General features: G+C 45.9%; 1 protein-coding gene across 1 annotated transcript in view; it reads left to right on the forward strand.

Moving 5' to 3' along the window:
- frmpd3 (FERM and PDZ domain containing 3) overlaps window positions 1-19,738 on the forward strand; it is a 35,678-nt gene extending 15,940 nt beyond the window's left edge. The window contains exons 5-10 of the mRNA XM_041845801.2: window positions 7,683-7,809; window positions 8,360-8,449; window positions 10,050-10,229; window positions 10,693-10,828; window positions 12,777-13,742; window positions 14,651-19,738. Coding sequence (XP_041701735.1) covers window positions 7,683-7,809; window positions 8,360-8,449; window positions 10,050-10,229; window positions 10,693-10,828; window positions 12,777-13,742; window positions 14,651-17,517 — 4,366 coding nt within the window. The 3' untranslated portion in view covers window positions 17,518-19,738. The remainder of the gene's footprint in view (window positions 1-7,682; window positions 7,810-8,359; window positions 8,450-10,049; window positions 10,230-10,692; window positions 10,829-12,776; window positions 13,743-14,650) is intronic.
- The last annotated feature ends 5,241 nt before the right edge of the window (window positions 19,739-24,979 follow it).

Here is a 24,979-nt window from a genome sequence, read left to right on the forward strand (position 1 = left end):
AGATAATCCATCCACCTGACAGGTGTGGCATATCAAGAAGCTGATTAAACAGCATGAACATTTCACAGGTGCACCTTGTGCTGGTCAAAATAAAAGGCCACTGTAAAATGTGCAGTTTTGTCACACAACACAATGCCACAGATGTCTCAAGTTTTGAGGGAGCGTGCAATTATAATTGGCATGCTGACTGCAGGAATGTTCACCAGAATTGTTGCCAGAGTATTGAACGTTCATTTCTCTACCATAAGCCGCCTCCAAAGTCCTTTTAGAGAACTTGGCAGTACGTCCAATCGGCCTCACAACCGCAGACCACGTATAACCACGCCAGACCAGGACTTCCACATCCAGCTTCTTCACCTGCGGGATCGTCTGAGACCTGGACAGCTGATGAAACTATGGGTTTGCACAACCGAAGGATTTCTGCACAAACTGTCAGAAACCGTCTCAGGGAAGCTCATCTGCATGCTTGTCATCCTCACAAGGGTCTTGACCTGACTGCAGTTCGGCGTCGTGACCGACTTCAGTGGGCAAATGCTCACCTTCGATGGCCACTGGCATGCTGGAGAAGTGTGCTCTTCACAGATTAATCCCAGTTTTAACTGAACCGGGCAGATGGAAGACAGCGTGTATGGCGTCGTGTGGGCGAGCGGTTTGCTGATGTCAACGTTGTGAACAGAGTGCCCCATCGTGGCGGTGGGGTTATGGTATGCGCAGGCATAAGCTACGGACAACAAACACAATTGCATATGATCAATGGCAATTTGAATGCACAGAGGTACCGTGACAAGATCCTGAGGCCCATTGTCGTGCCAGTCATCCACCGCCGTCACCTCATGTTTCAGCCTGATAATGCACGGCCACATGTCGCAAGGATCTGTACACAATTCCTGGAAGCTGAAAATGTCCCAGTTCTTCCATGGCCTGCATACTCACCAGACATGCCACCCATTGAGCATGTTTGGGATGCTCTGGATCGACGTGTACAACAGCGTGTTCCAGTTCCCGCCAATATCCAGTAACTTCGCACAGCCATTGAAGAGGAGTGGCACAACATTCCACAGGCCACAATCAACAGCCTGATCAACTCTATGTGAAGGAGATGTGTCACGCTGCATGAGGCAAATAGTGGTCACACCAGATACTGACTGGTTTTCTGATCCACGGCCCTACCTTTTTGTTAAGGTATCTGTGACAAACAGATGCACATCTGTATTCCCAGTCATGTGAAATCCATAGATTAGGGCATAATGAATTCATTTCAATTGACTGATTTCCTTATATGAACTGTAACTCAGTACAATCTTTGAAATTGTTGCATGTTGTGTTTATATTTTTGTTGAGTGTAGATCACTCTGATAACTAACTCACTCTGACAGACAGATATTCGTTTTACTAATTTAGCAGATACTCTTATCCAGAGCGACTTACAATCAGTGCATTTTAACAACCACATGCGAGTGAATACAATGAAATGACAGTCATTGCAAGTCAAGTCATTGCATTCAGTCACACAGACAGAGTAGACCCAGTGTCCTCCATTCTGTCTGAGTCTAACTGAGGGTGGCCTTGTCAACCCTGTCAGTGGGACAGAGAATAGGAGCAGTAGCTCCTTGAGTCTTTGTCTGTGTCCCAACAGGCACCCTATTCCCTATGTAGTGCACTACTTTTGACCAGGCCCAGTAGGGCTATAAAGCGAATATGGTGCCATTTGGGATGTAGCCCTCAAGTCTTCCCTTTGGGTCTCTCCCTGAGATATAGACATGGTCTCACAGCTGTCAGCATCTGACTGATTATACCATCTCTCTATCTCTCTATCTCTATCTCTCTCACCCTCTCTTTCTCTCTCTGTCTCTCTCTATGCTGGGAATTGTTTGAGTGAGTGCTAAGTGCGAGTGTTGTGTAGAGTTAGATATCCTGGGTTTTCTTTTGGTTTTCCTTTTCTTGGTGATATCGTTTTTTTCTTCTATGCATGATTAAGGTTATTATTTCCATTTTCTTGTTGTGGTAGAATTAAGTATATTGTTTTTCGTGTCGAAATTACCCTGATTTTGGTGGGGACGCCGTCCCTGTCACTTCGGCACGGCTTTAGGTGTGTTACTGAAGCTACTGTCACGGTGGAGGAGTTTCTGGTCGCCGTAGGAGAGAAGGTAGGATATGAGAATGTTGCTTATGCGTCACGGATGAATAAAGCGGTGGTGGTATTTCTTAAAGAAGAGCGCCTTGTTGATCGTATGGTTGAGCATGGCGTACTTCTTAAAGGAATGTTTATTCAAGTTACGCCGCTTTTTTCTCCGTCAACAAGGGTAACGATTTCAAATGTACCGCCGTTTATTCCAAATGAGCTATTGGAGCGTGAGTTATTGCGTTTTGGGAAGTTTGCAAGTTCAATTAAGGTTGTCCCATTGGGTTGCAAACACCCGGCGTTGAAACAGGTTATGTCGTTTTGGCGACAGGTGTTTATGTTTTTGGACTCACCGGAGCAGACTTTGGAGTTATCGTTTAAAGTCAAGTATGACAATAGACTGTATATGGCTTATGCTAGTACGGGTAGTCAACGGTGTTTTGAGTGTGGGGATGTTGGTCATAAGCGACATGCTTGCCCGAGAAGGCAGAGGGAGGGGCGCAGGTGGTCCTCGTAACGCCTGGGCCCACTGATGTAGGGAGAGGTGGGCTGACAGCGGTAGAGCAGCCACAAGCATCTGTTGCTGAGGAACAAGTTGTCCGTGTTGAGGGCACAGAGTTGCAACTTGTACCAGAGGGAAATGTTATGCAGCAGAAAAATATTGTTGTAGAAGGTAAGGACGGATCTGAAGGGCCATTTCCTCAGACTGGTGAGGAGGTGCCCAGTACGAGTGCTGCGGTATAGGAGGGTACATGTGGAGCTAATCTCCCAGGTAGTGGAGGAGATGCCCACTACAAGTAATGGGTTACAGGAGAGGGTTCATGTGGAGCTAATCTCCCAGGTAGTGGAGGAGATGCCCACTATGAGTGCTTGGGTACAGGAGGGGGTTCATGTGGAGCTAATCTCCCAGGTAGTGGAGGAGATGCCCACTAAAAGTAATGGGGTTCAGGTGGGGCTAGTCTCCCAGGTAGTGGAGGAGATGCCCACTACGAGTAATGGGGTTCAGGTGGGGCTAGTCTCCCAGGTAGTGGAGGAGATGCCTGGTACGAGTGATGGGGTGCAAGTGGGGAGTGTTGAAAGGGATGTGGTAGAGGGGAGTCAGTGGTCTGTGGCCTCAGTTGAGGAGGATCAGGAGAAGGATATGGATATCTCTCTTGATACGATATCAGCTGGTGAGGACTCAATTTACGATCTAGAGGAGGTAAATGGGTTTCTTGATCAGACTTTTGGGAAATCTGTCAAATTGGCAGATTATTTTGATGTTGATAAGTTTGTGAGGTCAGCTGTGATGTTACAGAAGACGGTGGGGTTAGACCAGTTGAGTGAGAAGAAGCGGTTTTGCTTGAGGAAATTTGTTACTGCTGTTGCAGCAGCAAAAGGTGGTGGGAAACGTGGTCAGGTTAAGAGAAAATTTAAATAATGATGATGAGTATGTATTTTTCCTACAGGAGACACATAGTGATGAGGAAAATGAGGTTGACTGGGGTATGTGGTGGGAGGGGCAGCATATACTCAGTCATGGTACTAATTTCAGTGCTGGGGTGGCAATCTTGTTTTCTTCAGGCTTATGGGTGGCTGTGGTATCTACAACAGAGATTGTCAAGGGTCGGGTTTTATTGGTCAAGGTGGATGTTATGTTTTTTTAAATTTATTTTTTGAATGTTTATGCTCCTAATGAGGGTACAGAGCGTATTGTTGGTTTTGTTAAAATAAAGGAAACCTTAAGACAGTGTGACCAAGAGGGGTGTATGGTTTTATGGGGGGACTGGAACTGTACAGTGGATTTTACTGTTGATCGCACTGCTGAAGAACCTCACCTGCGGTCAGCAATTTGTCTGTCTGGTCTATTAACTGAGTTTGAGCTTTCTGATGTGTGGAGAGTAAGGAATGCAAAAGTTAGGCAGTACACATGGCTAAAAGTTAATGAAGGTCATGTCAGTGCAGCAAGGTTAGACATGTTGTATGTATCTGAGCAATACTGTAGTAGGGTTGGAAGGTGTGACATTACTCCTGTGGGTTTCTCTGATCACCATATTGTCACTGTTGATATTCACTTGTCCTGTCCACGAAGGTCATCATCTTATTGGTATTTTAATGTTAAATTGTTACATGATGTCATGTTTTGGGAAAGGTGTTTGTTGTTTTGGGAAAAATGGAGGGTTACAAAAGGGAATTTTGAGTCCTTGAGACAATGGTGGGAGGTTGGGAAGGCCCAAATACGATTATTTTGTCAACAGTATACTGCTCTGTCTCGAATTGAAGTTAAAGAGACTATCAGGGCCCTTGAACAGGACATCAAATCTATTGAATTGAAGTTGCTCACTCAGAATGACCCCGGACTAGTCATGAACTTACAGGACAAGGAACATGAACTGAGGTCGTTTCTGCATGAAAGAGTGAAGGGTGCCTTGATTAGGTCTCGTTTCGCTTCCCTCAAGGATATGGATGCTCCTAGTGCTTTTTTTTTTTTAAACCTAGGACAGTCGACATTGCAACGTAAACAGATGGTCTGCCTTTGTCTCCCTGATGGAAAGGTGACCACGGATGACAGTGAAATATGCGTCAACATGCCATGGATTTCTATTCTGTGACTCTCTGTGTACTGAACAGTTGTTACACGGTCTTCCTCAATTGGGACCTGAGCAAAGAGTCGCATTGGACTCTGACATTACACTGCAAGAGCTGTCCACAGCAGTTATGCAGCTCTCAACAGGCCGAGCCCCTGGCATTGATGGTTTACCATCTGAGTTTTATAAGCACTTTTGGGGGTCTATTGGGGAGGATTTTTATGAAGTGGTGTGTGAATCTTTTCATGAGGGCTCTCTTCCTGTATCTTGTCAATGTGCGGTACTTTCACTGTTGCCAAAAAAGGGGGATTTGGCTCTCATAAAAAAATTGGAGACCTGTTGCTTTGCTGTGTGCAGAATATACAATTGTTTCTAAATGTCTCTCAAACAGGTTGAAAGAGTATCTGGGATTGTTGGTCGACAAGGACCAGTCCTACTGTGTACCTGATCGCTCTATTGTTGACAACTTGTTTCTAATAAGAGATGTTTTAGACATTTGTAAACTGTCTGATGTAAATGTGGGTTTACTTTCTTTGGATCAGGAGAAGGCTTTTGATTGTGTGGACCACCAGTACTTGTTTAAAACAATGAAAGCCTTTGGGTTTGGGGATGTTTTTTTGTCTTGGATGAATTTACTGTATGCTGGGGCCTCGTGTATGGTGAAGGTGGGGGGTGGTTTGAGTTGTCCCATCCCTGTCCAAAGGGGCATCAGGCAGGGATGCCCAATTTCAGGGCAGTTATATAGTCTGGCGATTGAACCAATGCTTTGTTTTTTAAGAGCAAAGCTTACTGGTTTCTCTGTGCCAGGTGTAATGAAGGGTCCCACGATAGCACTGTCTGCGTATGCAGATGACGTGACAGTTTTTATTACAGGGGGTGAGGATGTTAAGGTTCTCTCAAACGCTTTAAAGGTGTATGAGGGGGCCTCCTCAGCTAGAGTCAATTGGGGAAAGAGTGAAGCGCTGTGGGCAGGCCAGCTTCAGATGGGGTCCGCTCCACGGTTACCAGGGGGGCTTCAGTGGGGCAGAGATGGGATGAAGACTTTGTTTTTTTTTCTAGGCTCCGATGTCTTTCAGAAAAAGAACTGGGAGGGTGTAGTGGAGAAAGTGTGTGCCAGACTGTCAAGATGGAAATGGGTGCTGCCCCAGCTGTCTTATAGGGGAAGGGTACTGGTAGCTAATAATCTTGCTGCCTCTACCCTGTGGCACAGACTAATGATTTTACAGCCACCAAAGGGTCTGATACAAGAGCTTCAGAGGACCCTTGTCAATTTCTTCTGGTCTGGACAACATTGGATTAAAGCTTCAGCCCTGTACCTGCCACTGCACGAGGCTGGGCAAGGCCTGGTGGACATTCCTTCCAGGATCATGGCTTTCCGGCTTCAAGCAGCCCAGAGACTGTTGTACAGTGATGGTTCTAGCTGGGTTGACACAGCCTACACATTGATGAGGAGAGCGGGCTGTTTGGGCTTAGACAAGCACCTTTTCCTCTTAAAGCTGGAGGGGGGTGAGTTGCCTGGCCTGACTCCATTTTATGAGTCTGTTATGCAGGCTTGGAGAGTTCTGGTCAAGTCCCGTAAGGCCTGCACGCCACCAGGGATGTGGCTTTTTGAAGAGCCTCTTTTTCATAACACTGCCATCCAGTCCCGTGTTCTGGGTTCAGCTAGCCTACGTTCATGCCTGTTAGGCGTGGGGTGTACTAAGCTGGGTCATCTGATGCGGAACAGGAATAGGTCGTTGGAGGAGCTGGGAGAAAGAGCGGGGATCCGATCATCTCGCCTACTGAGGAAGGTCGTCGCTGAGGTCTGTGACTCCTTGCCAGTACTTCATCTGCAGTATGTGACTGACACTTCCAATTCTGATCGGTGGAAGGAGGGTCTGGATTATGTGTTCCCTGCACTGATTGTTAGTGCTGCGGCGGAGGCATTCGAGGAGGACGTGGGGATGCTGCTTTCCTTTGAAACCCCGGAGCTGGGGGAGTTCAAGGAGGTGGGAAAGAAGGCCATGTACAGAATATGTGTAAAGGTGTCCCATGCCTCTTCCATGGAAGGGGTAAAATCGACGAGGTGGGCGGGTGTGCTTGGTCCAGGTGCCTCCCCAAAAGGCTGTTGGCGATCATTATACAAACTGCCTATTGATAAGAGGACAGCTGACCTCCAATGGAGGATAATACATGGAGCCATAGCCACCAACATGCATCTGGTACACCTGGATCCTACTGTTGGGGAGGAGTGTCCATTCTGTGCTGAGTCTGAAACTCTGGCACATCTGTTTTTACAGTGTCCCAGGTTGGTCGGGATGATTGACCTGATCACTAATTGGTTCTCAACGTTGGGAGAGGTTTTCTCTTCTCAACTGTATATATTTGGGCCAAAGTACAGGTTTAGCCAAAAAGGTGTAGTTGTGTTACTTAATTTTGTGTTAGGGGCAGCAAAATTAGCGATATGGAAGACCCGAAAGAACAGTATTCGGGGACAGGGGTCTGTGGATGTGGTGGGAATGCTGGAGGGAATATTGGCAGGGAGAATAAGGGTTGAGTTTGCCTATTAAAAACTTGTCAACAATATTGATCTTTTTATGAGTATATGGGGTATTCAGAGGCTGTTGTGTTTAGTTACTGTGGAGGAGGAATTGGAGTTGTTTTTAATTGATGTGTAACTACGGTTTTGTATGAATATTTATTGTGTGGTGGGCTCCCAGACCCAATAAAGATTATTTAAAACTCAAACTCTCTCTCTCTCTCTCTCTCTCTCTCTCTCTCCACCTTTCTTTCTCTCTCTCTCTCTCTCTCTCTCTCTCTCTCTCTCTCTCCACCTTTCTCTCTCTCTCTCTCTCTCTCTCTCTCTCTCTCTCTCTCTCTCTCTCTCTCTCTCTCTCCACCTCTCATTCTCTCTCTCTCTCTCTCTCTCTCTCTCTCTCTCTCTCTCTCTCTCTCTCTCTCTCTCTCTCTCTCTCTCTCTCTCTCCACTTCTCATTCTCTCTCTCTCTCCCCAGGAAGGAGTGGGGTCTGGAACCCTTCCTCCCCCTCACTCTGCTGCCCACCATCAAGGAGAAGAATGTGTGTAAGACCCTGTCACAACTGCTCAAGACCTATCAGCATCCGCCTCCCTCCGGCAACAAGGTGATCTCTCCTCTCTGTCACACAATGACCTTCCTTTCAGTAAATATTCTCTACATACAGCAACACTAAGTTATTCAGATTCATTGTATAGCCTACCTTTCATCTGAGGGCTTGCACTCTCAGTTAAGCAGTTTATCTTTGGATTTGACTGGCTGTGGCGTTTCATACATATTTAAACAGTGTGCTTGTGCCCCAATACATGGCTAAACAGTGCCCCCAAGAGGACATGGACAGTATTGCAGTAGCGCATCCACTGGTCATCCTTGGGTGAATCTCAATAGTAGGAGCTAGCAACAGGGCGACCGTGTCCGGCTTGTCATAGTTGGGTGAATCTCAACCGTATTAACCTCCTCGTCTCCTCTCCTTCATCTCCACTGATCTGAAATCACAAGATAAGTGAAAGCAATATGAAGGATGCCAACTAGGTTTTTAATTTTACCTGTCCAGTTCTTTTAATGTTAGTGCAGATCAAGGAGAGGAGACGAGTAGAGGAAGCCAATAGAGACTATTGAGACTGGGCCCTTGAGTGTTGTGTTGTGTCCACTGACAGGTCCCTCCTCTCCAGGGAAAGCTGCAGTACATGCGCGTGCTCAACGATCTTCCGCCCTTTGGAGGCATGCTGTTCCACACCGTCGGACTAGTAATGGCAACATTCCCTTATGAACATTCCCATTTCGTATTCTCACATGATATATGAGTCACACTCCTTTATAATGAATTTGATTTCCATAACAATTTATCTTATATCAAGGTACAGCTCATGTTGATGTTTTCCTGTAGCCTTGTAGCCTTGTAGCATCCCAGGCCAGAAATCCAAACTGATATAACAAGTACAATCAACTCCAAACTGTTACTACATACACTACCGGTCAAAGGTTTTAGAACACCTACTTATTCAAGGGTTTTTCTTTATTTGTTACTATTTTCTACATTGTAGAATAATAGTGAAGACATCAAAACCATGAAATAACACATATGGAATCATGTAGTAGCCAAAAAAGTGTTAAACAAATCAAAATATATTTTATATTTGAGATTCTTCAAATAGCCACCCTTTGCCTTGATGACAGCTTTGCACACTCTTGGCATTCTCTCAACCAGCTTCACCACGGATGCTTTTCCAACAGTCTTGAAGGAGTTCCCACATATGCTGAGCACTTGTTGGCTGCTTTTCCTTCACTCTGCGGTCAGACTCATCCCAAACCATCTCAATTTGGTTGAGGTCGGGGGATTGTGGAGGCCAGGTCATCTGATGCAGCACTCCATCACTCTCCTCCAGCCTGGAGGTGTGTTGGGTCATTGTCCTGTTGAAAAAAAAATTACAGTCCCACTAAGCCCAAAGCAGATGGGATGGCGTATTGCTGCAGAATGCTGTGGTGGCCATGCTGGTTAAGTGTGCCTTGAATTCTAAATAAATCACAGACAGTGTCACCAGCAAAGCACCCCCACACCATAACACCTCCTCCTCCATGCTTCATGAACTTATCCTCTGCAGTCTGAGTCTTCCATTCCTGTGGCGGTCCTCATGAGAGCCAGATTCATCATACTGCTTGATGGTTTTTGTGACTGCACTTGAAGAAACTTTCAAAGTTCTTGACATTTTCCGGATTGACTGACCTTCATGTCTTAAAGTGATGATGGACTGTCATTTCTCTTTGCTTATTTGAGTGGTTCTTGCCATAATATGGACTTATTTTCCCAAATAGGGCTATCATCTGTATACCACCCCTACCTTGTCACAACACAACTGATTGGCTCAAACGCATTAAGAACGAAAGAAATACCACAAATTAACTTTTAACAAGGCACTCCTGTTAATTGAAATGCATTCCAGGTGACTACCTCATTAAGCTGGTTGAGCGAATGCCAAGAGTGTGCATAGCTGTCATCAAGGCAAAGGGTGGCTATTTGAAGAATCTCAAATATAAAATATATTTTGATTTGTTTAACACTTTTTTGGTTACTACATGATTCCATATGTGTTATTTCATAGTTTTGATGTAGTTACAATGTAGAAAATAGTAAAAATAAAGAAAAACCCTTGAATGAGTAGGTGTTCTAAAACGTTTGACCGGTAGTGTACATGTGTATATATACAACATATAATCAACCCACTTCAATGGCCACTTTTAAAGAATGCATGTTTCTGAGTTAAGTTCTATAAATGCTATTCCATGAATTAAGAGCTCTCTCTGTGTTGATTGATTGATTGATTTACTGACTGAATGGTTGATCCACAGGATGAGAAGCAGTCGGCCACTACGCTGCTGGTGGGTCCACGGCACGGCATCGGTCACGTGATCGACCTGAAGAACAACCTGACCACGGTTCTGACAGAGTTCAGTCGCGTTGCTAAGATACAGCTGCACCGGGAGAACCAGGGCGTTGCCCGCGTAGAGGTGGCCATACATGAGGCCAAGGTATATGACAGACTGAACACATATACAACTATAGATTTAGAAGGACATTATGAAGCTCAGGGTGGAACTCAATAGAATGAGATTTGTTTGTTTTGCCAGAAATCATTGCACCATACTAGTAGGACATGCTACCTAACATTGATTTTTGCTGCACAGAAGAATTCCTTTCAAATTAAATTCTATTAAATCAAACCTGCAACATAAACCAAGTTGAAGTACCGGTATGGTGATTACATTAAATATACAGTCAAATGCTTTGTTGAAATCTCCTAATTTCTCTCCATCCCTGCTCCAACCTCTCCAACCTCTGTGTATGAATGTGTGTGTTTCGGAGGGGCTGGGATAAAGCCAATATATACATCATTGAATAAAGCAGAAGACACATTTCCGTTGGACCTTGTGTACAATTGGACAATAACGGAATCTTAATCAAAATCTTAATTATCCACTTCCCCCCCTGCAGCCTCTGGTCCTGTTGATGGAGTGGCCTGATGCCAGTAACTTCGCCTGCCTCACCTCCGGCTACTACAAGCTGTTCGTGGATCCCAAACGGACCATCTACTACAGGACACCTGGTCAGTCTTATATGATCAAGGCAGGTATGTTAGTAGTCACTTCCTTGATTTATTAGGACTTGCAATGAAACTGCATATTCACAATATCTGTTGATGTTTAAGAAATGTACACTACATGACCAAAAGTATGTGGACACCTGCTCGTCGAACATCTAATTCCAAAATCATGGGCATTAATATGGAGTTTGTCCCACCTTTGCTGCTATAACAGCCTCCACTCTTCTGGGAAGGCTTTCCACTAGATGTTGGAACATTGCTGCGGGGACTTGCTTCCATTCAGCCACAAGAGCATTAGTGAGGTCGGGCATTGATGTTGGGCGATTAGGCCTGGCTCGCAGTCAGCATTCTAACTCATCCCAAAGGTGTTCGATGGGGTTGATGTCAGGGCTCTGTTCAGGCCAGTCAAGTTCTTCCACACCGATCTTGACAAACCATTTCTGTATGGACCTCGCTTTGTGCATGGGGGCATTGTCATGCTGAAACAGGAAAGGGCCTTCCCCAAACTGTTGCCCCAAAGTTGGAAGCACAGAATCGTCTAGAATGTCATTGTATGCTGTAGCTTTAAGATTTCCCTTCACTGCCTAGCACAAACCATGAAAAACAGCCCCAGACCATTATTCCTCCTCCACCAAACTTTAGAGTTGGCACTATGCATTAGGGCAGGTAGCGTTCTCCTGGCACCGCCAAACCCAGATTCGTCGGTTGGACTGCCAGACGGTGAAGCGTGATTCATCACTCCAGAAAACACGTTTCCACTGCTCCAGAGTCCAATGGGGGCGAGCTTTACACCACTCCAGCTGACGCTTGGTATTGCGCATGGTGATCTTAGGCTTGTGTGCGGCTGCTTGGCCATGAAAATCAATTTCATTAAGCTCCCGACGAACAGTTCTTGTGCTGACGTTCCTTCCAGAGGCAGTTTGGAACTCGGTAGTGAGTTTTGCAACCGAGGACAGACGCGCTACGCAATTCAGCACTCTGCGGTCCCGTTCTGTGAGCTTGTATGGCCTACCACTTCGCGGCTGAGCCGTTGTTGCTCCTAGATGTTTCCACATCACAATAACAGCACTTACAGTTAACCGGGGCAGCTCTAGCAGGGCAGAAATTTGACGAACTGACTTGTTGGTAAGGCCATTCCACTGCCAATGTTTGTCTATGGAGATTGCATGGCTGTGTGCTCGATTTTAATAGCCGAATCCATTCATTTGAAGGGGTGTCCACATACTTTCGTATATATAGTGTATCTGTAAGTCTAGTGTTTCGGGAGGTGTTACAGAGATTCCATTATTATTAGCTTTAGATAAAACTGAAAATATTTTTCATTTACGGTTAAAATAATTTCCATACTGTTTGCTTTGGCTATATTTTGTAACAATAAAACTCAGCATCCAAACTCAGCATCCAAAGCCCCATTGACTGCATATCAGTTTGCATCTCAAGGATTCCATTTACAGGTTTTTGTGTGTGTCTGCAAGTGTGAGGCATTGCATGTAAACCATTATACTGCAACCAACTCTGCTCAATCTACCTGGACTGAGACCTGCTTCTCCATAATGCATCTGTGCATCCGGACCTAAACCATATCAACAGCTACCAATCACCTCTGCTGTCTCTCGTCCCATCTCCATCCTGAGATCTCATCTTCATTGGACTATTCTCTCCCTTTTCCTTGCATAGGGTAACATTTTGGGGTTTTGCCTTGCTTTTCTCTCTCTAATCAAATATACATGTACTATTCAAACATGCACAGGTCTGTTTCCATCTGCTGTGGTGGTGTGCCTGCATGAGAGGAAGGCCGCTACATCCCATAACATCCCACCAGACTTACCTCAAACCTCCAACTCCAATCTCCAGCATCCATCACTGAAAAAATCCACCAACCTTCACCTCTATTTTCCCATGAGGACCCACTCCATCCTCCCATGCGATTCCTCACCTCTCAGCCTCTCAACAGCTCTGACAATTCTGTCCTCAGATTACAGAGGTTCCCACCACGCCCACCCGCGCTCCGGCGCCACAGCGGCGTCCAGTGGGGACCGACGAGGGGACGAGAGGGAAAGACCCCATACGAGGGACCCAGGGTCCCAGTCTAAGAAGACAGCGACAGCCACACTGCTCGCAGAGTCCCAACACCTGGGTCTATGCCACGTCCATCTCCGGGAGCCACAACAGCTGCAGGAGCTCCAAATGCAGGCAGAACCCGAGCTCGACATCAATGAGAACTTCGTTTCCCAAGAGGCACCAGAGCGGCCCCGTACCAAGTCTGACCCAATGCTCCAGAGCACGGAGATGATCGCCAGGAGGCCAGAGAGCCCCGTCCAGGAGAGCTCCGTGGTCTTCAGGAGCAGAGCCCAAACCATGGGGCAGTCCCAGCGAACTACACAGTTCTTCTGTGACTCCTGCAAGGCCAGGTTGAGGGCAGAGGGAATGGTTGTGGCCTTGAACGGTGGAAGCAGCGGCGCCTCGTCGAAGCACTGCTCCAGCGCCTGTGCCTCCCGCGACGGAGGTGCAGTAGACCTCATGGCCCTGCCTCCCCCGGGGAACGAAGAGGGGGAAGAAGAGGTGGAGGACGTAGGAGGAAAGCTGCAGCCGCTCCCGCCGGCCATTGCTGCCCCTCCGCCTGGGTTCAGGGACAACAGCTCGGACGAAGACGACTCCAAGAGAGGACGGAAGTCTCAACCCAACCCCAACCCCACTCCCAGTCCAAGCACTGCAACCGGGGCTGCTGCCGGCAAGAGCTCTGCCAAGGCTTCTGCCAAGGAAGTGGTACTGGCTCCAGAGGATGTCCCGGTGACGTTGATAGACAACGTGGCAACCAGGACAGTACGGGACCATGCCCAGGAGCTGGATGATGCTCTGGTATCCACTCTGCAGGCACTGGAGGCCCTAGCTGCATCAGAGGACTTCCCCCATCACCACCAACAGCCAGCTCAGACCACAGGTCAACATGCTGAGTCATGCTACATGGACTTCATCTCATATAGAGAGTCTAATCTAACCACCAAGGGCTCTTTTTAGAACTAATGGTTCATTTTAGGGCAGATTGACTACTAAGGGCACTTTGAAATGTTTTTATACACTGAGTGCACAAAATATTTGGAACACAATCCTAATATTGAGTTGCACCCCCTTTTGCCCTCAGTCGTCGGGGCATGGACTCTACAAGGTGTCGAAAACGTTCCACAGGGATGCTGGCCCATGTTGACTCCAATGCTTGCCACAGTTGTGTCAAGTTGGCTAGATGTCCTTTGGGTGATGGACCATTCTTGATACACACGGGAAACTGTTGAGCATGAAAAGTGCCTTTGAACGGGGTATGGTAGAAGGTGCCAGGCGCACCGATTTGAGTGTGTCAAAAACTGCAATGCTGCTGGGTTTTTCACGCTCAACAGTTTCCCATGTGAACAACTGTGGCAAGCATTGGAGTCAACATGGGCCAGCATCCCTGTGGAACACTTTCGACACCTTGTAGGCTGGTATAATTCAAGTTCAACGCTTTAACATCCCAAAACAGAGACAAAAAGACTGATTATGTTTTGACGTGTTGTTTTACAGCACACTGTTTGACACTGAACATAGTCTCTTGTGTTATATATTTTGATAGCGAGAGAAACACAAGAGTTCACTCAGTCTTGATAAAAATTAAGTTTGATGCAAAACAAGGTTTTACTCACAGACGGTTGGCAGAGCTTTAAAAGAAACACCAAGGGATTTTGATGAGTCAGTACTTAGAAACAGTGTATTTGATGTGCCATCTTTCAGCAATCAATGACTGCTTTCCATCTGTCTGTGATGTTGCATGACTTCCTTGTGACCCTGATTGTGTCTTGTGTTTCCTTCTTTCCATAGGTTTGATCGTGTTGGCGGCCATTACGCCTGAGTCATCGCTGGACTCAGGGCACGAGACCAACTCCTCGGAGCTGACAGATGTCTCAGAGATGGTGTCGGCCATGAAGCAGCACCAGAACCAGGCCTATCTGCTGGCCCACCATATCAACAAGGAGCGTATCTTCAGTCGCAGGGACTTCCCCTTGGCCATACCAAGCTGCACCACCCAGACTATAGAGGGCGGTCCGTTCTCCATGGGTCAGATCCGCGGCGGCTGCCCCTCGAAGCCAGTGACCCTCAGTAAGACTGTTCCCCTAAAGCTCAGCCCTGGTCAGGAGACTGCCAGTCCAGGTCTCAGCTCAGTGGAGCAGGGGAGTAACGTTACCCAAGACCCGTCGCAGTGTGAGCCGAGTGATGGCAAGAAGGCAAAACCAGAGCCCACCAAAGCGTGCACCCCAGACCACCCTGCAAATTCGCCTGGGGAGCTGAAAGTGTCCGATCCAAGGCAGGCACCCAAGGTCGGCAAGGATCAAAGGTCACCCTGTTCTGCTGTAGGCAAACTAAGCCCGAATCTCTCTGCGGGGGTCAAGGGGAAGAAGTCTGCGCCTCCGAGCCCGGACCCTACCAACAAAGCCTTACCTATTCTCTTGCCTGTGGACAGAACTGCCTCCGCCAAGATTTGCCCCACAAACATGTGCCAAGATGCCGAGACTGCCTCTAGCGAGACCATCAAGCCTTCAAGCTCTAAAGACCTCTTGCCAGTTGATGACCTGTTCTGCACATGCCCAGTGAGAGAACCCGGGCCAGAGCTAAGACTGAAGGATCCACAGATCCAGAAGGTGGTGGTGTTCCACTCCTCTTCCCCAACAGACGATGAGCGTCTTCGGGCCAAAGGCCTCCAACTAGCCAGCAGCAAAGAGAGCGCAGCGAAAGAAGCAGGAGGAGGAGGAGCAGACCCCGTCTTGGCCAAGCCCAGCCCCCAGGTCCCAACCAAGTACTCCCAGTCCCCACACATACCTGTGAAAGCTGAGAGGAAGGAAGCAGCAGAGGCCAAGGCAGAGAGGTCCCAGGGTAAAGCTCAAGCTGAGCCACAGAAATGCCCCCCAAAGACAATACCTCTCCTGGGAGACCCCACACACCCTACCTGCTCTGTGGACAAGGTCTCCACTCTCCCATCTGCCGACAGCAAGAAGCAGGGCGGTGGTAAAGGGAAGGCCCAACGTAGCACCCCCTTCCTGAGTATCAAGAACCTCCTGTCGGCCACGTTCCCAGCTCGGATTCGGCGGGAGACTGACGAACGCCGAGCCCAGCTCCAGAAGGTCCGGCAGTACGAGTTAGAGTTCCTGGAAGAACTTCTGAAGCCCAAGTCATCCAGGAGTGAGTACCTACCCCAGGGGTCCTCGCCAGTCCCCTCAGGCACCCCCTGTGCTTGCCAGCTCCGTACAAGTCCTGTGCTAAAAGCCCCCGGCATCTCCCGAGAGCAACGCCGCAGCTGCGACTGCAAGAGGATGTGCAGAGGCATCCGACTACCTGATACGCCGGTCGGCTCAACTGCAGAGCCACAGCAGCATAGAGGCAGAGAGAGATCCCTCTCCAAGTCTCCTCCAGCAACCTCCAAAACCCCTCACCCACAGGGAGGTCTGAGGAGACCTCAGACCTTAGAGATCAAGACCACCCGAATCCGTTCGACCAGTCTAGAGTCGCGGGAACCCAGGGGGGAGCAGGCTTCCTGCTTGCCCACCTGCACCTCCCGCACACCAGACTGCATGGGCGCCCCACAGTACAAGAAGCTCCAGAGGCGGTATAGCATTGGGGAGGTGGACAACGCTGAAGGCACGCCGCTGTACGCCGAGGTCAAACCCAAAGCCAAGAGCCTGGAGAAGGAGATGGAGCGAGTGAGGGCCACAGGACTGAGGCTTCCAACGCCCGTGGAGCCCGTTCACAATCAAACTCAAACTCATACGTCTGCTGCAGAGGCGAAGGGGAAGAAAGGAGTGTTCTTCATCCAGGGAGAAGAGCTGCTGCGGGAGAACAGAGAGGGGGCACCGACGGAGATGCTGCTGGGGCTGCCTAGTGAAGACAGTGACGACAGGGAGAAGTGCTGCTCCTTCTGTTTCTGCTACAGGAAATGTGAGGCGGCAGACGAGAGCAGCGAAAAAGAAGAGCTTTCCTACTCCATTCCCCTCCAGGTCCTGCCTGGGATGCAGCTGAACTCTCAGACCTTGCCTGTCGTCAGCAAAACACTCCAGGTCCTCCACGCTGAGGGATGCAGCGGGGAGGAGGAAGAAGTAGAGGAAGAAGAAGAAGAGGAAGAGGAGCTGCAGGAGATCGACCTCCGGGCCTGCGGGACTCTGGAGGGGAGCCTGGCGAGGGTCCAGTCCCTGCAAGGAAAGACGTTCAGCCTGCCAGACGGTTTCCTCAATGCCCAGCTGGATGCTAATGAGCTGCTAGCCATCCTGCGACAGTGCGCTAACATTCCCCAGGTGGATAACGAATCACGCCTCCAGCCGTCCCGGATCGCCGAGTACAAGCAGGAGCTGGCGATGCGCTTCAAGGAGTTCAGGGCGGCGTGCAGGCGGGTGGCGAGCGTCGAGAAGAGCCCCACGCGCATGCTGAGCGTTGTTACGGCCAGCTTCCTGGTCCTCTGCGAACTGACTCAGACCTTCATCAAGCTGGTTAGAGGGGTGCGTTCAGAGGCCCAAAGGCTGCAACTGCTGCGGAAGGTTGAAGAGGTTGCTATCAATTACACTTTGCTGTTGCGTGCAGCCGAGGAGGCGATGGGCCACTCCAGTAGTCTGCCTAACAAGAGCGTGAGTCCCCAAGTTACTACAACAAACACCAACATGGGCTCCCTCTCTCGCCCAATCAAAACCCTGCCCACCCAGTAGAGACAAAGATGGGGGAAGTTAGTGAATAATCATATATGACAGTTGGGAGTGTGGGTGGCTGGGTCCACACTCTCAATGTCCATTCATTTTTTATTGTTTACAGGACATGCAATGATCCATCCATCGCAGTGCAACTGCGCCATTATGCATTTACAGGGGCGGTGGCAGTTGCAGCCTAGAGTGGCCCTGTAGTGTTCTAGCATAAGACACATACACTTGGGCACCGCTCTACAAAAGGTGCAAGGACCTACACCTCTGAAACGCTGGGTGAAAAACAGGGCTAACCACTCCTCCATGTCAACTCTCACATTTCAAAGGTCCTTCTCATTCTTTTTCTATGTATATTTAAGTTGTATCTTTTTAGCAAAGTATTGTGGAGAATCAAAATAATGAAAATAATATATAAAGTGATATTGAGTATAAAAAATATAAAGAGTAATAAATCTACAATAAATCTTCAGATATTTTAATGTGCTCTGGGCAAAAATACCACAGAATACGTCAAAGTATCGAATTCTGTGAATTAAGTAGTCCAAAGCCTGGGTTAGTAGTTGACGTGTTTGTTTGTTACATTTCTAACTGTTGTCACACAATGAGTTCTGTTGGTCATCCGGAAAATGTCATGACCTGCACCTCAACAATATCACATACATCACATTCACAATGTTGGAAATTGTACCTCTGCGAGATTGTAAAATCCACACATTTGAATTGGGTTGCTTTAAAACAGACATGGGGCCCATTTACTCACCTGTAGAATTAAACCACAGGTATGGAACACCTAGATGGGGAAAATGTAGCAGAAACGCTAACCAATCAGCTGGGTAGGATGAATGTTCTTCATGAAGGAAAAGAAGGCTGCCCCGCTCTGCAGTATTAAGTGTAGTCAACCTCACATTGCTGTCTTGGTTTGAGACACACACACAGTACACACACTCTCACTCACTCTCACACACAACGATCACAATCCACACTAAACCGGCACCTCACCTCTTGGGAGATCTACTTTAGTAAGCTTTGCCTTAGACTTTTGCACAACCTTCAGCATTTGCTCCTACTCACACATGATCTAAGTTCATGTTTTGTTTACATTCAGTCTACTGAACATTGAGCTAGAAAACAAACTCCACATACAACTTCAGTTTGATAAACTATTTAATCTTATAAGAGATACAAGTTGCTATATTCTTCTCTAAAGTCATTTTACAGGATTTTGTGTCACAAACAATTCAATGGATTTATACTTTTTGCTCTCTGTGCTGTTGTCCATTGTGCAATACAGGAAATATTGGGAAATCACACACACACAAAGTCGTTTTTTATGTATTTTAATAAAACTAACACCTGTGTTTTCTGTCTGAAAACGTCTTTCGGTCTCATCCTGTTGTCAAACCACGGAGATCGAAGCAGCCTATAGCTAACAGAAACAGAAACAGAAACTATTCAGACTCTGTCCACAAGTGTTATAATCTGACATTAGGGTACCATGTGTTTTCTTTCACTGCACTACTGTCTTGCATGTTTCCCCAATTCTTCATTTCTTCTTGGAGTTACAAGAAGAAGAAACGGTCAAGTTACCAATGGTGGTGGCAGATACAGTGTTACTACTAGTTTTATTGAAGTGAGAAAGAAAGACACCCACAAAAATATGAGGAGGCTACTTATGCCAATAATGTTTTACAATGGAAATTCCTTATGCGGAGTTGTATTATTCTACACTTGAGATGTAAATATTGTAAAACGGTTGGAATATTTGTGAGCCTGGAAAACCCTTTTAAATTATCCCACTAACTGACGATGTGAAGATTGGTTCTGAAGTTTTCACTGTTTTGTAAAAAAAGAGAAAACATGTCTGTACCGTATAATTTATAGTAGTTATGTTCCATAGAAACCTAATAGCAAAAATGTATATTTTAAGAGTATATAATGAGTATAAAGCATGGGACATGTTTATTTTTATAAAAACAAAATATTTACAGTATCAAACGACATTCTCTCCTCATGACCACCTGGAAATGTTTTCAAACATTTTGTGTTTGACATAATGGTAATATACAAACATTTTGTGTAGTTGTCATTGTTGAGTTGCATTGTTGCCAAATTGTGAATATGTCTCTGTTTTATTCACATAATGGACCTATGTTCCATGACATAATGGACCTATGTTCCATAACATAATGGACCTACAGTGGGGGAAAAAATGTATTTAGTCAGCCACCAATTGTGCAAGTTCTCCCACTTCAAAAGATGAGAGAGGCCTGTAATTTTCATCATAGGTACACGTCAACTATGACAGACAAATTGAGAAAAATACATCCAGAAAATCACATTGTAGGATTTTTAATGAATTTATTTGCAAATTATGGTGGAAAATAAGTATTTGGTCACCTACAAACAAGCAAGATTTCTGGCTCTCACAGACCTGTAACTTCTTCTTTAAGAGGCTCCTCTGTCCTCCACTCATTACCTGTATTAATGGCACCTGTTTGAACTTGTTATCAGTATAAAAGACACCTGTCCACAACCTCAAACAGTCACACTCCAAACTCCACAATGGCCAAGACCAAAGAGCTGTCAAAGGACACCAGAAACAAAATTGTAGACCTGCACCAGGCTGGGAAGACTGAATCTGCAATAGGTAAGCAGCTTGGTTTGAAGAAATCAACTGTGGGAGCAATTATTAGGAAATGGAAGACATACAAGACCACTGATAATCTCCCTCGATCTGGGGCTCCACGCAAGATCTCACCCCGTGGGGTCAAAATAATCACAAGAACGGTGAGCAAAAATCCCAGAACCACACGGGGGGACCTAGTGAATGACCTGCAGAGAGCTGGGACCAAAGTAACAAAGCCTACCATCAGTAACACACTACGCCACCAGGGACTCAAATCCTGCAGTGCCAGACGTGTCCCCCTGCTTAAGCCAGTACATGTCCAGGCCCGTCTGAAGTTTGCTAGAGTGCATTTGGATGATCCAGAAGAGGATTGGGAGAATGTCATATGGTCAGATGAAACCAAAATATAACTTTTTGGTAAAAACTCAACCAGTCGTGTTTGGAGGACAAAGAATGCTGAGTTGCATCCAAAGAACACCATACCTACTGTGAAGCATGGGGGTGGAAACATCATGCTTTGGGGTTGTTTTTCTGCAAAGGGACCAGGACGACTGATCCGTGTAAAGGAAAGAATGAATGGGGCCATGTATCGTGAGATTTTGAGTGAAAACCTCCTTCCATCAGCAAGGGCATTGAAGATGAAACGTGGCTGGGTCTTTCAGCATGACAATGATCCCAAACACACCGCCCGGGCAACGAAGGAGTGGCTTCGTAAGAAGCATTTCAAGGTCCTGGAGTGGCCTAGCCAGTCTCCAGATCTCAACCCCATAGAAAATCTTTGGAGGGAGTTGAAAGTCAGTGTTGCCCAGCGACAGCCCCAAAACATCACTGCTCTAGAGGAGATCTGCATGGAGGAATGGGCCAAAATACCAGCAACAGTGTGTGAAAACCTTGTGAAGACTTACAGAAAACGTTTGACCTGTGTCATTGCCAACAAAGGGTATATAACAAAGTATTGAGAAACTTTTGTTATTGACCAAATACTTATTTTCCACCATAATTTGCAAATAAATTCATTAAAAATCCTACAATGTAATTTTCTGGATTCTATTTTCTCATTTTGTCTGTCATAGTTGACGTGTACCTATGATGAAAATTACAGGCCTCTCTCATCTTTTTAAGTGGGAGAACTTGCACAATTGGTGGCTGACTAAATACTTTTTTCCCCACTGTATGTTCCATGGCCTATTCCATTGTGTTTGTTTGCACTTATTTATTTTTGATTTATTTGTCAATAATCTTGTCTTCACTGTGTTCTTCTGTCTGTACAACGTGTCTCATGTTTTAAGAGCAATAAAGTTATAATCCTCGGTTTAGAAACGTCACATTTACATTTGGTGTAGATTTAAATGTTTGTTTGTTACACAAGTTATTTGGGCTTCATCTGACATTCACTTCCAACTTAATATAAATAGACTTACTTGAGATGTCCTTCTCCTTACCGAGCAGAAATAGCCTATCCTCATCCACATCCATGTTGTCCTCCTCCAAACTTCTGGCCTAGATTACTGTGGCCTCTATTGTTGGTTTGCAATCAGAGAAAATGTTGATTAGTCACTTACCATATCACTCCAAGAGCTTGAAGGCTATTTTATGTCAACACAAACTTCACTCTAGTTGCCAACACATTACTGCAGAGAACATGGCATAATATTAGCCATGTAAACATGAACCTCCTCTGCATAGGCTGCTGTTCAGCCATAATCAGGATATTTTCGACTAACCTTTACTTGGCGATACTTTCTTCATTCTCGATTCAGAAGAATCTTGTCTCTTATAAACGTCTGTGTGCAGTTGCAGGTGGTACTCCAAAAAACTGAAAATATTCGGAAAAATATTAAATCCACTTTTTGTATCGAGTGAGAAATGCCTCTTGCGTGTGTGTAGATGTTCTCCGATTTTTGGAGTACCACCTGCAACTGCACACAAATGTTTATGAGACAAGTTTCTTCTGAATCGAGAATGAAGAAAGTTATGCCAAGTAAAGGTTGTTGAAAAATTGCTGCTGGTGCTTTGCACTAGCTACACCTAGCCTAAGAAGTACTCTTAAGGAGCCTGCCATTACTCCTCAAGGTCCAAGGACCTTATATGTTATTGAACTGACATGTTGTCCACCCAATCAAAGGATCAGATAATTAATCTAGTACTGCAAGCATAAGCTACAGCTAGCTAGCACTGCAGTGCATTAAAAGTGGTGAGTAGTCGGCTCAAAGAGAGAGAAAGACAATAGTTGAACAGTTTTGAACAAAATTATTTATTTATTTAAAGCATGAGCGAGAGAGAGCGCGAAAGAGAGCTAGCTATATTTAGTTTTTTTCACTTTCACTTAGTTAGCGATTGCAACTAGTCAAACACCAGGCTCAAACAGAGAGGGATGCTATGTTACCCAGCTGGCTATGGCTATCCAACACCGGAACTCTTCCAAGTCAAGGTAAGCTTTGTGTTTTATTAATTTATTTCCACCGGGGCCTGCCGGTGTAACTGCTAAACTGCTTGCTGGCTGTACACTACTGCATGATTGTAGCGGGTTTACTAACGCGTTAGTTCTAGTAGCTATGTTGACTAGCTAATACGGTGACATTAACGATTTAGGCTGTGTGTAGCGGTTAGCGGTTAAGATATGACGGTTTGGCTTGGAAAGATTTTTTCACCTGGTCACAGACAGCTGATGTGTTGTGCACTGAAGTCCACAAGCAAAGGGAAAAGATGAGAGGAGGAGTGCGTCGATGCGAGAAGGAATTCTACAACGAGCAAAATGATCATGCTGTTTGTATGTGGCTGCTATGAAAGTGAACTGTGTTTGTGTGTGATCAGGGGTGTATTCATTCCACTGATTCTATTGAAAATGTTTCTTAAACGGAAGCAAACGGAACGAAACGGAGAAAAACATACCTGAATTTGTCGAATAGAAACTCTTGTTTGCAACTGTTGGACTAATGATTACACCCTAGATCAGTTAGATGCAGACAAGAGTGTGCAAGGCGGTATTGAATGTGTCACTGTCTGTCACCTTGATTACTCTTCATTTTTCTCTCCACCTGCGCACCTACGTTGTATACTTTCATTCATAGGCTAGGTTGTAGCAACCTCATGATAGGTATAGGGAAAATTCGAGTATCATGTAGTAGCCTAAACCTATTGATGTTACATTGAACTGGTTGAATGGAATATGAATGACAGTCATCCAATATGCTGTAATAGAAGTAACGCTATGCTCAATAAAAAAAAACTGTCCTCCCTCATCTTAAACGTCACCGACCGCCACTGCTGTACACTGTTTTAACCAGGTTTACCACAGTTGCAGCCGACCATATTTTTCAGTGACAACACGTTTCTGGCGGCCTTCTTACACACAGGTTTTCAGTGCATGCTAGATAGCTAATTAGCACAGATGGTCCCCTCTGTCGCTGTAACATGTAGATATGGCCGTTTGGGAAAACTAACCCTAACCCTATAAAGGTGTTAATGTTCAGACCGAGTGTCGGGACCTCTAACAAAACTCCCCCATTCAGAAGATGCCTTCATCCAACTACTCTTATGTGTCTGTAATGGAACTGAGTCATGATCAAGGGAAAACTACACTAGTCGTACTCGCATATCACGTTACAATGTGTAGCTAGCATAATATGCAACCTACCAACCTATGCAGGGTAATTGTAAACCTAAATTGTAGTTGTAGTTATAAACTTATTAACGTATCAACAACACATCATATAAGGATGAAGATGGAAGTGGATGGACCACTATGTAAATGAAATTACATTTACTTCATTTTGGTCATTTAGTAGACGTTCTTATCCATGGTGATTTTTCCACAGTTTCTTCTTTAGAATACTGTACTGATGGGTTGTTCGCGAACGAACAGCTCTTTTTGAACGGCTCTTTCTGGTGAACGTCGGGAACCGAATCGCATATGTGAAAGAGCCGTTCATTTGGCTCCCTGATTTGTATACTGTTACTGTTATTGCTTTTTGAGCGCCAGACATAGATTATCTGCAGATACAAAAACATTATCTGAAGATGGTAATCCTCAGAGCAGGAACAATATACTGAGGAGAGAGACTCATTCTGGTCCACGCTCATTTTTTCAGTGCGTTTTTAAAATTATTTTTTTGGCCTTCTAATAATTTGGTCAGGTTAACATATATATATATATATATATATATATATATATATATATATATATATATATATATATATATACACACACTGCTCAAACAAATTAAGGGAACACTAAAATAACACATCCTAGATCTGAATGAATGAAATAATCTTATTAAATACTTTTTTTCTTTACATAGTTGAATGTGCTGACAACAAAATCACACAAAAATGATCAATGGAAATCAAATTTATCAACCCATGGAGGTCTGGATTTGGAGTCACCCTCAAAATTAAAGTGGAAAACCACACTACAGGCTGATCCAACTTTGATGTAATGTCCTTAAAACAAGTCAAAATGAGGCTCAGTAGTGTGTGTGGCCTCCACGTGCCTGTATGACCTCCCTACAACGCCTGGGCATGCTCCTGATGAGGTGGCGGATGGTCTCCTGAGGGATCTCCTCCCAGACCTGGACTAAAGCATCCGCCAACTCCTGGACAGTCTGTGGTGCAACGTGGCATTGGTGGATGGAGTGAGACATGATGTCCCAGATGTGCTCAATTGGATTCAGGTCTGGGGAACGGGCGGGCCAGTCCAGAGCATCAATGCCTTCCTCTTGCAGGAACTGCTGACACACTCCAGCCACATGAGGTCTAGCATTGTCTTGCATTAGGAGGAACCCAGGGCCAACCGCACCAGCATATGGTCTCACAAGGGGTCTGAGGATCTCATCTCGGTACCTA

This window comes from Coregonus clupeaformis, chromosome 3, assembly GCF_020615455.1.
Source record: "Coregonus clupeaformis isolate EN_2021a chromosome 3, ASM2061545v1, whole genome shotgun sequence".
NCBI lineage: Eukaryota > Metazoa > Chordata > Actinopteri > Salmoniformes > Salmonidae > Coregonus > Coregonus clupeaformis.